General features: G+C 37.8%; 1 protein-coding gene across 2 annotated transcripts in view; it reads right to left on the minus strand.

Annotated features, from left to right (window-relative positions):
- HGSNAT (heparan-alpha-glucosaminide N-acetyltransferase) overlaps positions 1-14694 on the minus strand; it is a 45662-nt gene that overhangs the window by 27966 nt on the left and 3002 nt on the right. For both annotated transcript variants that reach the window (XM_069075789.1, XM_069075790.1), the window contains exon 2: positions 5155-5270. In XM_069075789.1, coding sequence (XP_068931890.1) covers positions 5155-5270 — 116 coding nt within the window. The remainder of the gene's footprint in view (positions 1-5154; positions 5271-14694) is intronic.

Below are 14694 nucleotides of genomic sequence, written 5' to 3' on the forward strand. Positions count from 1 at the left end.
AGTATCTGCTGAACTCTCCTAAACTACTCCCAGACATACACAGTTACTCACACATTTTGAAATACAGTAAAAATTTAATTTTCCATAGAAACATTTTTTACTTTTTTAAAAAAATGCAACTGAAAATAGAAATACAGAAATAAGACCTTATTATAAAGTTACCAGAAGCAGATTATAGGATTTGGAATTTGGGTGAAAGATAGGGTTTAAGAATGGGATTTGAATTTCTAGACCATGGCTTAAAATTTAAGAACAACAGTCTCCTGGCCAGAGATGAAGTATACCTAACATGTCCTAGTAATAATCTATTTGCCCAAACTTTTGCAAATTTAATGAAAAGGGCTTTAAAACCAAAAGGAACAGAAACAGAAGTGCCTATTCACTGTTACCAAGCAAGATTCCATAGAGACTAGACAAAATATAGAAAAATAGTATAAAAGAAATATATTCAGAAATTCACTGATGGCAGAATCAAGGGGGAAAAACAGTAATAAAGCCCATAGCCTCATATTTTTTTTAAATGCACAAAGTGCGGGTAATAAACAAGATAAACCAATGATTCTATGCAAAGAGGAAAATTTAACTTAATAAGTAACACTGAGACTTGGTGGAATGAAATTCAAGACTAGAATATGGCTCTGGGAGTATCTACCTTTTTCAAAAAAAAATAGCATAAGTAAAAAGGTCAGGGAGGAGAAGAAAGTGGTACAACATAGCATATTAGGAAGACATAATGAGGAAGTGCAAGACAGATGACAATTTTGGAAAATGGAAGCTAGTCTTCTGATTAAAACCTTGGCTCTACCTAAAATCTAGCACACTGACCATGGCAGTGTCACTGTTGTTACTATGACATGGAACTCACAAGACACATGATAGAACAGTGATGGCAGACTTCAAATATCTGTACATCAGATGAACAAAAACAGGATAGATCATTTCTTGACTTGCCTTAGGGATAATGTTATCTTTAAAAAGGCATAGTAACCAAAAAAAAGGGCAGGGAAATTCTCTTCCGGATCTGATTCTTGTCAACAAGAACTGGTTGCTAGGTGATGAGAACCTTGGGAGGAAGTCCCATTTTAGCTTAAATTCTGTGACAGAGAAGGAATAGAAAGTGAGAAGACCCTAGATCTTGGGGTAGTAGATTTCATAGGGTGTGGGAAAAAAAGAACAAGTGGAATCCCTAAAACTTTACAAGGGAAGAAGTAATCACAGGAGAGGCAAAGTTCTCAAAAATGAAATTCTGAAAACACAAAAGAAAAACAATTTGAATGAAAATGAGGGGGTTTTCTGAAGAGACCAATGGATTACAAAGCAACTCCCCAACAAATCTACAGCAAGAAGTAGAGTAGCATAGTCCAGATAGCAAGCTAGCTGAGCTGGGAGTCAGAAACACCTGGGTTCAAGTTCTGCCATTCACCATCTTGACTGTGTGAGCCTGGACAAGCTGCCACCTCTCAGCACCCCCAAGCAATTCTCTCAGACTGTAGATTATAGATAGTTACCCATCTGTAAAGGTATAGGCAGTTGCTTCACTGGCATTCCTTATACCAACGAAATCACAAGTCCAGATACCCTACCACTACTCTACCTCTCCCCTTCCCCTAAAAAAAGAAAAAAAAAGAAACGTACAGATTAGAAGCAAGGGTCAGTAACAGAGAGGGAATACCATATGGGAGAGTCCCAAAAGAAGTGTCAGAAATATTAAAACTAGAATGAGCTAAGGATGTTGAAGAAGGGTCAGGATAAGAGAATACTAATAGGTGTATGTGTAGGTGGGGGTGTTTTTGTTATTATTTTAGCTGTACTGGGGAAAAGAGAAGGGTCAAAAATGGGTATGATCACTACTTGGGGATGGAAAGAGAAAACACAGAGCTACTCCATTCCTATTTTCTTTCTTCTGACAAAGAGAATGACCTTTACATGAGAAAGAACTGTACAAAAAAAAAAAGGTAATAGGGAATTAATGCCTGAGGTTAGTAAGGAAGCAGTAAAAAAGAATCTTGTTGCCCTTGAAAATAAAGTTCAAGTTGAATTACTGACCCAGATAAACAACATCCTGGAAATGGAAAGAACTGACAGAGGGGACTGCTGAGCTATCATCAGTGATCTCTGAAAGAGTGGAAGAACTTGAGAAGTATTGCAAGATTGGAGAAGGGCAAATCTGAGAAAGATTAAAATGATGGAGTCTGTAAACTAGGCCAGTGAGCTTGACTTCTGATTCCCCCAAAACTTCTAGAGCACATCATCAAAGGCATGACTAGTGAATACTAGAAAAGGAAGCAGTAATCAATCAATACAAAAGTCAGCATGACTTTATCAAGAGAAAGAGCCAATTGTGCCAGATTAACCTTATTTCCTAGTCTCTAGGCTGGTAATGAAGAGGAATGCTAGTTTACCTAGAGTCTAGAAAAACATTTAATGAAGTATCTTATAAAATTTTTGTGAAAAAGACAGAGAAATATGATGGACTAGAGAACAATCTAATTAGGAAGATTTAGAAGGGTTCAAAGAATGATCATTAATAAAGGTTTCAATGTCAACTTGGAAGGAGGTCTCCCAGAGACCTATGCTTGGCCTTGTGCTGTTAAACATTATAATCACTGACTTGGATATAGCAACCTATCAATCAGCCAAGAAGCATTTATTAAGTGCCAGGAGCTGAGGACGCAAAGAACAAAAATGGGATGATTCCTGCAGCTTAATCATGTAAGTATATACAAAATATTTTAAAAATACACATGTACACATGTAAAAACATACTTATCAACTAATTAACTGAATATTTATTAAGAATCTGCTATGTACCAGGCACTGAGCTATGCCTCAAGGATACAAATACAAGGAATTAAGCAATTCATATTCACAGGGAGCTTACATCCTAATGAAGGAAGTAATTAGTACATGGGAAAATATATGTAGCACATATGTACAAATACATACAAATTAGTTAAACACAAGGCAGTTTGAGGAGATAAGAAAAGGTTTCCTGAAGATGATGCAACATGAGGCTGTGTAAGTAAGGAATTCATTCCCACACCTGAAGGACAACCAGATCCCCATGCAAAGGTGTGAAATTTAAAGATGGAGTTATTGTGTGTGAAGAACAAAGAGGGGCCAGTCAACTATCAGAGGTAAGTAGCATGTTTCATCATGAGTCCTTTAGAATCATGATGGGTCATTGTGTTGATCAGAGCTTTTTGTTTATTACTCTGATTAACACAATGATCCACCACAATTCCAAAGGATTCATGATGTTAAATATGATGCACCTCCACACAGAGAGAGCTGACTGTCTCAGAGTGAAGAGTGAAGCATAATTTTTTTCTTTTCTTTATTTTTCTTGGGGTTTTTTTGTTTGTTTATTTCAGAACATGGCTGATGTGGAAATATGTTTTGTATGACCATATATAATGGGTATTGTATTTTTTTGCCTTCTAAATGGACAGGGGAGGGAAAGAAAGAATTTGGAACTAAAAATAAAATAAGACTTATTTTTTTTAAGTTGCTGTCTTTAAAAATTGTTATTTACAAAATTACTGTTATTGTATAAAATTGTTGTCTGGTTTCTGTTCATTTCATTTTGCATCAGTTCATACAAGTCTTCCCACGTTTTTCTGTAATCTTCCTCTTCAACATTTTTTATAAAACAACAGTATTCCATCACATTCACGTATCATAACTTGTTTGGCTATTCCCAACTTATGGGCACCTCCTCCATTTCCAATTATTTGCCACAAAAAGGATTGCCATAAATATTTTTCTACATATGTGTCCCTTTTATCTTACTTCGATCTCTTTGGGGGTACAGACCTAGTAGGAGTACTACTGGATCAGAGGGTATACACTGTGTAATAACTTTTTAGCCATGGTTCCAAATTGTTTTCCAGAAAACTGGCTGGACCAGTTCATGGCTCTACCAAAAGTGCATTGGTATACCTTATTTTCTCAGAGCCCTTCTAGCATTTATTATTGCCAATTTTGCCAATTTGATGAGAATGATGTAGAACCACCCCAATTGCCCTCCAAAAGGCAAAAAAAAAAGAAAGAAAAATATTTGGGGCAACTAGGTGGCACAGTGAATAGAACACCAGCCCTGGAGTCAGGAGGACCTGAGTTCAAATCCAGCCTCAGACACTTAACGCAAAAACTAGCCGTGTGACGTTGGGCAAGTCACTTAACCCCAATTGCCCTCCAAAAAGCAAGAAAAAAAAGGCATCAAGAATGATGTAGAACCTCAAAGTTACTTTAATTTTCATTTTTCTATTTGTGATTCAAAGCATTTTTTTTCATATGGCTATTGATGGCTTAGATTTCTTCCTCTGAAAACTGTCTATTCATATCCTTTGACCATTCATCAATCGGGGAATGGCTCTTATTCTTATAAATTTGAATCAGTTCACTATATACCTTAGAAATGAGACCTTATCACAGAAACTTGCTACAAAATTTTTTTCTCCAATTTTTTGCCTCTCTTCTAAGTTTTAGCTGCATAGGTTTAATTTGTGCAAAACCTTTTAAATTTTACATAATCAAAACTGTTTTACCTCCTGTGAACCTCTCTATCTGTTGGTTGGTCATAAATTTCTTCCACTACCCATAAATCTGACAGGTAATTCCCATGTCTCTCTAATTTCCTTATTATGTCTATTATTCCTTTATGTCTAAATTGTGTACCTCTCTGGAGCTTACCTTGCTAAAGAGTATAAGATGTTGGTCTATACCTAGTTTCCACCAGACAGCTTTCCAGTTTTCAAAATAGTTTCTGTCAAATAGTGAGTTTTTTCCCAGTAGTTAGGATCTTTGGGTTTATCAAAAACAAGACTACTGCACTCCTTTGTTTCTATATACTGTGTGCTTAATCTGTTCCACTGATCAACCTCTCTATTTCTGACCCATTCCCAAACTGTTTTGCTGATTACAGCTTTGTAGTATAGTTGCAATGCAATACTGCTATACACCCTCCCTTCGAACTAGAAGGCAACATTTGAACCCAAGTCTTTCTGACCTCAAAATCTAATACTCTTTCTACTATACAAAGGTGCCTTTCTTTAAAAAAAAAAACTAGAAAAAGAGTTATATGGATGCTAAGAGGTATTAGAATTAGAATGTATTTACCTAAAATAAAATGTAAATTAAGAACATGCTTACTTGATAACAATGGTCGGAAAGCCAGTAGACATTCAAATCTCCATGGAGAAATTCATTGTGGATAATTAATAATGCCTGATCCATCTTCAACTCTGGGAGCTTTCTTTTGTTGGTATCTGGTACCAGTTAAGATGGAAAAGGAAAGAAAACAGTGCAAATTAGAGTTAGTCTTCCAGAAAAGGTACACAAATTAGAATGTTGGCTACAAACTAGTGGTTTTCAAAACTCATTCTGAGACTTTTACTTCCTCACCATAGACCTTTGAATCTCCTGTCACATTTTGCACTTCAATTTAACATTTACTAAGTCCCTACTAGAAGTTAAGCACTGTCCTATGTACCATGAATAAAAAAAAAAAAAGAAATCATTCCTGCCTTCAAGGAGCTTACATGGGGGGGGGGGGGGTGGCGGGGTATAATATACATATATAATTAAGCATAATGGAGAGAGAGAGAGACAGAGAGAGAGAGAGAGAGAAGACTAATGGGGAAGGGAGATGGGGGTAGTGTCAAGGAAGTTTCATGAAGGAGGTAGGACCCAAGCTGAGCCATGAAGAAAAGATAGGGTATTCTGAAACCTGAAATGAGAAGAGATACATTCTAGGCATGGAAGATGTATGTGAAAAAGGCAGATGGAAGATAGAATGTCATTAACAAATTCTAGTCCAATATGGCTGAAATTAAGCTGAGTAATATAAAACATAATCCAGGGAAGGAAGGTTGAAATCAGATTCATAATAAGGGAATTGAGGGGATTAGTACAGCAAGTGGTTAACTGTGGGAACTGAGTGGACCACACTGACTCCATCTTGTGACTCACTTCTGAAACTAGGTCAGTTCCCTTTCTATTCAATTATGGATCTAGTCCAGGGGTGGGGAACTTTTAGCCTCAATGCCACATGTATCCCTCTAGATCCTCAAGGGTGGCCCTTTGACTGGCTCCAAACCTCACAGAACAAATCCCATTCTGTAAAACTTGGACTCAGTCAAAAGGCCACACCCAAGGACCTAGATGTGGCCTGGAGGTCACAGGTTTCCCATCCCTAGAGTAGTCCAAATTCTGTCTCATAAGAAAAATGTATTCAATTGTGGGAATTAGGAAAAAAACTTATTACATTGTTTGAATCTAGCCCTGTGTGGCTGGGAAGGCAGACCACCCTAAAGATTACTTAAAGTCCCTAATATTTTCTCTGATTAGAAATCAGATTACCCAGGATCAAAGTAGAGAATAGAACAAGTGGGAGGTGGGACAGGAGGAAGGGAAATATAATCAGTCTTTTACAATATATCTACTATGGTAAAGTTTTGCATAGCTACACATGTACAACCTATACTGAATTGCTTATCTTCCCAGTAAGGGTGGGTGACAAAGGGAGGAAAGGAATGAATCTGGAATTCAAAGTTTTAAAATCAAATGTTTAAAAATACATATATACTATTATTAATATAATTTTAAACGTTACTGGGAAATAAGGTATACAGGCACTGGGGCATAGAGATCCACCGTGCCCTACTGGAAAGTCGGAGGGGGTATGGGAGAAGATATGGGAAAGAGCAGATTGGAGGAGGGGATATCCAGTGGGATCGATATTTTGGGGCGGTAGGTAGGGGAAAAACGGGGAGAAAATTTGTAACTCAAAATCTTGAGGAAATGAATGATGTAAAACAGAAGTTAATAAAGCATTTGATTTGAAAAAAAAAAGAAAAGAAATAGGATTACCTAATGTATTTTTCTTTTTAATTAATTGGCCTTATTTGATTAATTATTTTTAATTAATTTATCTCTCCCTGTATTAAGGGTCCAAGCCTAAGATGAGGAGGTCTGCTCTGATTTGTTAAGCAATCAGCATGCAGTGCTTGATAAAATAGTTATGGCTGCAAAGATCAAACCTTTGCTTCCTCAGTTATTTCATATTTCACCCATCTCAGTGATGAGCTTTAAATGACAGGCAGATGAGTTTTTCGGTTTGTTTTAAATACTAAAAGCAATAGGGATCCACTGAAGACCTGTGAGTAGGGGGGTGACATGGTCAGACCTGTGCCTTAAGAAGATTATTTTGCCAGATATATGGAAGCTAGATTGGAGAGGGTGAGGGACTGAATCAGAGAAATTAATTGGAAGGTTATTATAATAGTCCAGGCAAGAGGTGACACAGGCTGGGACTACAGTCAGGCTTGGAGAGAAGGGGGTGAATGTGAGAGATTTCAAGGAGGTAGATCAATGAAATTTAGCAATGATTAACTATGGACGGTAAGGGAGAAGGGAGAATCAAGGATGACTCTGAGGTGGTGAACCTGTATGACTGGGAGGATGTAGCCGTCTTTAACAGAAACTTTAAAGGTTCGAAGAGGAATAACAATTTGGAGGGGAAGATGATGATGCACTTGAGTTTCCAATGGAACATTCAGGTGAAGATGCCCACCAAGAAGTCTGCAATATAGGACTCTTATAGGAGAGAGAGAGATTTGAAAGTCATCTGTAGAGAAGTGACAAACAGATGAGAACAGGAAGGGAAAGAAAGATAAAGACCTGGGACTAGGTGGTGTGGGGGTCAGAGTAGGGCAAGCTGAACACAAATGAGAGTGCAGGAGAGAAAGCATTTCACTTGGCCTAGGACTGCTCTAAATCATGTGGATCAGAGGAACATTTCATGCTCACAAACACACATTTCACCAAAATCTAAAACCCTCATGGAGATGCCTCCATAAATAACTAGTCAGTCAACATTTACCACCCATTGCTTGCAGAGATCTATGGAGTTGGTGTTGAGTTCTGAAATTTCCAGTTTCTAGCTATACCCCCTGGAGTAAATTTGGGAATAATAATAATAGGCAGCATGTTTACATATGATCTCATCTGTATCTCACAAAAAAAAATCACAGGAGGTAGGTGCAAGTATATTATTCCCATTTTACAGATAAGGAGATTGAGGTTGGGAGCTGTTAGGTGACTTCTCTAGAGTCACACAGCTACAGGGCAGTTGGTGGTGCAGTGAATAGAGCACCAGCCCTGGAGTCAGGAGGACCTGAGTTCAAATCCAGCCTCAGATAACTGACACTTAATAGCTGTGTGACCTTGGGCAAGTCACTTAATCCCAATTGCCTTGCCTTCCCCCCTTCAAAAAAAAATATTAGAGCCATAGAGTCACACAGCTAGTAACAGCTAGTATCTGAGGGTAGAATTCGACCTCAGGTCTACTTGACTCCAGGTCTAACATCCAATCACAAGGCAACTGGAAAGGGGGGAATACAAAGCCAAGACTCAAAGTCTAGAGGGAGAGATTCCCTAACCTGCCTTCATATGCCTGTGACTTACTGTTGCTATCAGCAAACAATCTCTCTCATTTTACATAGGGGGGAAAGTGAGGTTCAAAGAAGTAACTTATTATACTTGTAGTTAACAGCAGAGTGAGGGTTCAAACTCCAGTTATCTAGGTACAGACTTGTTCTGTAGGCAAACAACTTCCTTTTGGAGAACTCAGCATAAAGGCCAAGTACAGTAAAGCTAATGAGCCCAGAGAAAGTGGCTCATCTAACATTTAAATCAATAATTTTATGAGGGATAATAATAGATAATAATAAAGCTTATGTTTTATACTGCTTTATAGTAAGACATTCTTACCCTTATTTCTTATAACAACCCTATGAAGAAGAGAGCATGTAACTATCTTTATCTTACAGAAAGTGGAACTGAGGCAATGAAAAGTTAAAGGAATTTGTTAAAAGTCAGATGGCTGAGAAAGTGAAAAATATGGGACTCCAACACAATTCCTTTGCCCCCAAGTCCAGTGCTTGCTTCAAGATATGACAAAGTCCCATCTTACACCTATTTCATTAACAAAGATGTTTTGACTATCATTTAAATAATGTTTTGCATGATTGTACATATATACCTTATATCAAATTGCTTACCCTCTTAGGGAGGGGTTGGAGGAGGCAAGAAGGGCGAGAATTTGGAACTCAAAACAAAAAAAAAAACCCAAATGCTAAAACTGTTCTTATATGTAATTGGGGGAAATAATGAAATATTATTTTTTTAATATACGGTAAACATATTGCTTCCAGGACAGAAAAGTACTAAATCTATCCAAGACAGATAAAAATCTATTCAATCACAGTTCTGAGAGTAAAAGTCTTCAAGAGAAGATGCCAAGGACTCCTTCAGTTATTAAAAACTGCCATCAGGAAATTCTTCATATCTCTCCTAAATCCCAGATTCTGTAGTTTAAGTTCATTTCCTCTTCGGTCTTTGGTATAGACTGAGAACACCTGGTCACTGGTTCATTTTTCTCCAACAAAATCAATTCCTTTTACCTTTAGTGACCAGTCTCATTTCTTTCTTTCTGTGGCACTCCTCCCCCTTTTGTGGTACTTGGTGGAAATCCTCTCCAAATTCTCCTTTAGTGAGTATTAATAGCTTGCAAAGGGCTTTTTACAAATCTTATCCTCACAAGAACCACCCTGGGAAGGAGGAGCCATTATTTACAGCCATTTTACAGATGAGGAAACTGAGGCTGAGGTTAGCTAATCTGCCTAAGGTCACACAGGCAGTACCTAAGGCAGGATTTTATCTCAAGTCTTCCTGAATCCAAGTCCAGCACTCCATCTACTTTGTCACCTACGTGTATCACTTACAGAGCAGGGGGAGAGGATGTTCCAAGCAGGATGCTGTTACTTGTAAGGATACTGGGAGGATCTCCTTTATAATAGAGTGTGTGTGTGTGTGTGTGTGTGTGTGTCTAATACACATATGAGAGCGTGTCACCATGGAGGCTATCACAGTATGGTCTGCCTTCTTCCTCTTATGCTCATTAAAGCATTCAGAGACCTGAGAATCTGCTATAAACTCCACAAATAAACAAATGAGAGGTACTAAATAACGAACTCAAATTACCATCAATCGTCTTTTGACCAGTTTAAAGGACACAGAAAGAATAAGGCCAAATGCTCCCCAAGACTGGACAACAAGGTTGGGTTCCGAGACTTTCAAGAAACCCTGTGACTGCAACATCCCTGCCAAGAGGTCATCCAGCTTCTACCTGAAGAACTCCCGTGAAGGGTAACCAGCTCCCTCTGAAGGCAGCCAACTTTACCTTTCCATAAATCTAAAGACTAGCAAGTCTTTCCCTGAATTGATTCTCAATCTTTTATGTCACTTCTACTAATTCACTGCTCCCAATCTTGCCCGGTGAGGCTCTCTTTCCCATGATACCTGTTCAAACATACAAACATAACTGTCATGTCCCCTCTGAGTCTTTTCTTCTTCAAGGTCAAATCTCTAATTCCTTCTGTTATTCCTCCTGTTGGAGGCCTCTCTAATCTCCACACACTACTCTGGTGAACCTCTCTAGGTACTATCCTTCTTAAAATGGGAGATCCAGCACAGGAAGGAATATATTCAGAAATGAAGGTAATATAAAAATAGAAAATATCAAATATTCTTTTTAAAAAGGAAAAACTTTGATGATCAGAACTGAACATAATATATTCTTGATGTGGTCTGCCCACGGTGTAATATAAATGGGAAAATCACCTTTCTCATTCTGGAGACTATGTAGGTACCTCTTAATGCAGCTTAAGACCCTCATTAGCTTTTTGGATACCACGGCCAACTACTTACACTAAATTTGTAGTCTTTTAATCTCCTCTTATATTTTCATATAAACTGCCATCTAGCCACAAACTCCATTGTCTTATATTTGTTACTCTGATTTTTGGAACCCAAAAGCTTATCTTTTATCTTTTTCCCTGTTAAATATTATCTTGTTAGATTCTGCCTATCATCTGAACCCATGAAAATCTTTTTGGGTCTTGACTCTGTGGTCCAGTGCATTAGACATTCTTTCAGCTCTGTGTCATCTGTAAATTTAGTAAGGATGCCTTCAGCCAAGTCACTGATAAAAATGTTCAACAACACAGGACCAAAGACAGATCTCTGGGGCACTCCACTAAAGGTCTTCCCCCAATTTGGCATAATCAATCTGTTAATAATTACGCTTTAGTGGGGCAGCTAGGTGGCACAGTGAATAGAGCACTGACCCTGGAGTCAGGAGGACCTGAGTTCAAATCCTGCCTCAGACACTTAACACTTACTAGATGTGTGACCCTGGACAAATCACTTAACTGCAACTGCCTTGCCTTCCCCACTCCAAAAAAAAGAGAAAGAAAAAAAGAAAAGACCAAGCCTTGGGCCACCATCAATTAATCACATCTAAGACTTCTAAAATGAACCTTATGAGACAATCCATAAATAAAGTTAAAACACTCATGACGCCCTTTGTCCCAACAGAATCATTAGTGAAAATATGCCCCAAGAACATACTTAAAAAGAGGCAAAAAAAATCCACTAACTATAGAAAGATTATAATTAATAGTGATAAAGTGGAAACAACTTGAATCCAATAGCTAAGGTCTGGCTAAACAAGTAAAGTATATCATTATATTCCCATTAAAAATTACCAATTTGATGGATATACAGAAATACAGAAATCTAAAAACCCAAAGCAAACAGTGCTAGCAGAATACATGACTATGTATTATGTATGTCAGAATAACTGACAAATTGTTTTTGTTGTTTGTTTAAAACTTTGTTTAAATTATGAAAGGTTCTAAAGACGGTCTCTTTTTGTTGTGTAAAGTTAAGTTCATAAAAAGCATATTTATAAGTTAAATCAAAAAAATAGTAAAAATTTCTATGGTTGCTACTCTGATAACTTAGGATATACCCTAGTAATGTGGAAAAGAAACAAGACTTTGTTAAGCATTTATTATGCCAGGCACTTATCTCATTTGATCCTTAAAACTACCTTGAGACAGGTGCTATTATCATCCCCATTTTACAAATGAGGAAACTGAGGCAGCAGGTGTCTTGCCTAGAGCCACATAGCTACTAAATTGTTGTTCAGTCATTTCAATTGTGTCCAACTCTTTGTGGCCCCATTTGGGGTTTTCTTGGCAAAGATACTGGAGTAGTTTGCCATTTCCTTCTCTTGCTCATTTTATATTACAGATAAGGAAACTGAGGCAAACAGGTTAAGGCCAGATTTGAACTCTAGAAGACTCATCTTCCTGACTCCAGACCCTGTGCTCTATTCACTGTGCCTAACTACTAACCTAACTACTAGAGCTATGAATTTAAATTTGGACTCAGGTCTTCCTGACTCCACCAGGACCAGAGTTCTATCCAGTGTGGAACCTCAATGACCATCACATGCTCAAAAAGAAAATTTCCTACCTCCACCTTTCTAAGTCTATTTTGCTGGTAATAAAGCAATAATCATTGATATATATTTTATAGTTTTATTAGACTACTGAAAAGTAACATATTTCTTCATTTGATCTTGATTTCCACAACAACCCTATGAACAACCTGTTACTACCTGAGTGAGAGAATACCCATTTTACAGGCTTAATGACTTGCCCTTTGTAAGACAGGCAGTTGAGTTCTGGAGGCAAGATTTAAATACAAGGTGAAATAAGATAACACATAAAAACTGCTTTAACAGACCTTAAGGATCAATATAAATGTTAGCTATTATCATTATTGCTTGCAGAGATTACGCCTGGGAAACTTCATTTATCTCTGGAATTCCTACCCCAGCCTGCTATATATCAGGCTGGCCCCAGACCATGCTTCACTTTCCATATAGTCATACACCCCCCAGCCAACTTTCTGGCCATCCAATTGATTTCTCAGACCAAAGTAAAAAGAAATTCAGTCCCTGCCCTCAAGGAGCTGACATTCTAATGGAAGAAGACAACACAAAAAAAGAAGATAACATGTTATAAGCTCTTACTGAATGACTTTCACTCATTGATTCACTCATACATTCTTTTTTTTTCTTTTTTTTTTTAAGCAATCCAGGTTAAGTAACTTGCTCAAGGTTACACAGCCAGGTGTTTCTGGGTGGGTGCTAAGTGTCTGAGCCCGGGATTCAATCCCCAGGTCATCCCAACACTGGAGCCAGTGCTCTTACTCGCTGTGCTACCTGGCCGCCCCCACTCATACATTCTTGACTTTAGGTCAACTCTCTCTTTACAACAGGAGCATATAATATGCTATCAGTTACATAATTTGTGTAATATCCAGGCCCTACCTACCCAGGGGATTATTTCTCCATTCATTAGTGCCTGCACTGAGGGGTAAGCAGCTAAAGATCTCAACAGTATATCCTTCCCTCCCCTCCCTCCCCATAACTTCCCCCATTCAAATCAAATGATGATAAATAAAGGTGATAAGCAAATAAAAATGGTGGTCTTGAATGGTCTTTGCCAGAATCGAGAATTATACTCGAAGACCATAAGTGAGCCCCAATGCAACTAGTGATACCAAATGATCCCTTTGGGCCTCAAAATTCATTCAGGCAACTCAATTAAATTCAACAAACAATTCTTAAACATCAATTTTGTACAAGGTGAGAGGTAGCATGGTTTAGCAGACAGAAGAAAGGCCTCGGAAACAGAAAGATCTGAGTTCCAGACCTTTTGCCCATCAAGAGCAAGTCACTTAAGGGTAAAGGTTAGAGTTAGGATTAGGGTTAGGGTTAGGGTTACCTTACCTAGTACAGAACTATTTATGTAAGTTTTATCTCCCTCATTAAAATGTAAGCCCCTGGAGGGCACCCCACCTCACCCCCATCTCCAGTGCTTAGCTTGGAATCTAGTACTTAATAAATAATTGCTGATTGATTGGATTATATATCAAAGATCCCAAACTAAAAGATCCAAGCACTTTTGTACTCTGTTGTTTGGTGAATTAGACAGGTCTTCTAAGCAAGGAATTAAAAACATGTGCAAGCACTTGGGAGAAAATAGTAAAAGTTTATGCCAAATGACTTCACATACATAATAAGAAGTTATATAGCTTGCCTTCTCAAGGGCTGGGGGAGGGGCCAGAGGAAAAAAATTTGGGACTCAAATTTTTTTTAAAATGGATGTTAAAAAGAATTTTTAATGTAATTGGAAAATATTTAACAAAAATATTTTTAAAGTTTATGCCAAAAAAAAAAGCCTATATTATTGGCAGAGTTTTTGACAAATTTTAGTGAATATCCCAGGGGTAGGGAATTAGAGTTTGGTGTGGCTATGTCTCAAGAAGGATGAAAGGTGACAGGACAGCACCCAAAATTCCGGTTTGGTGTCTTACATTTCAGGATGAGAAGATCTCAGTTGGCTCTCCACCACAATTCAATATTATCACTGAGCATTCATGTGAAATTCTGGGATGGAACAAGTACCATACAGATTGCAAAGTCCCCACCATGGTACTTAGCTACTCTTCATAATAATGAAAGTCAGTGTGGATAGCCTGGGTCTAAATGACTCTCAGCAAGTCATTTAAATTCTCGCCGCTCTTATTAATTATTATTATTTATTATATTATTATTTGTTATTATTTATTAATTAATTGTATTAAGTTGAAGAGGAGGTGCCAACCTGCCTTGGTGGAAGGAGTTTCTTCACCCAGAGGTTGCCTTTATATACCATTGAAATTCCTATTCCCCATCATACTGGATAAAACCAAGGCCCTAGAAGTGGTTCA

The sequence above is a fragment of the Petaurus breviceps genome, unplaced genomic scaffold, assembly GCF_028583685.1.
Source record: "Petaurus breviceps papuanus isolate PSGF00001 unplaced genomic scaffold, PetGlider_PUasm1.0 90919, whole genome shotgun sequence".
NCBI lineage: Eukaryota > Metazoa > Chordata > Mammalia > Diprotodontia > Petauridae > Petaurus > Petaurus breviceps.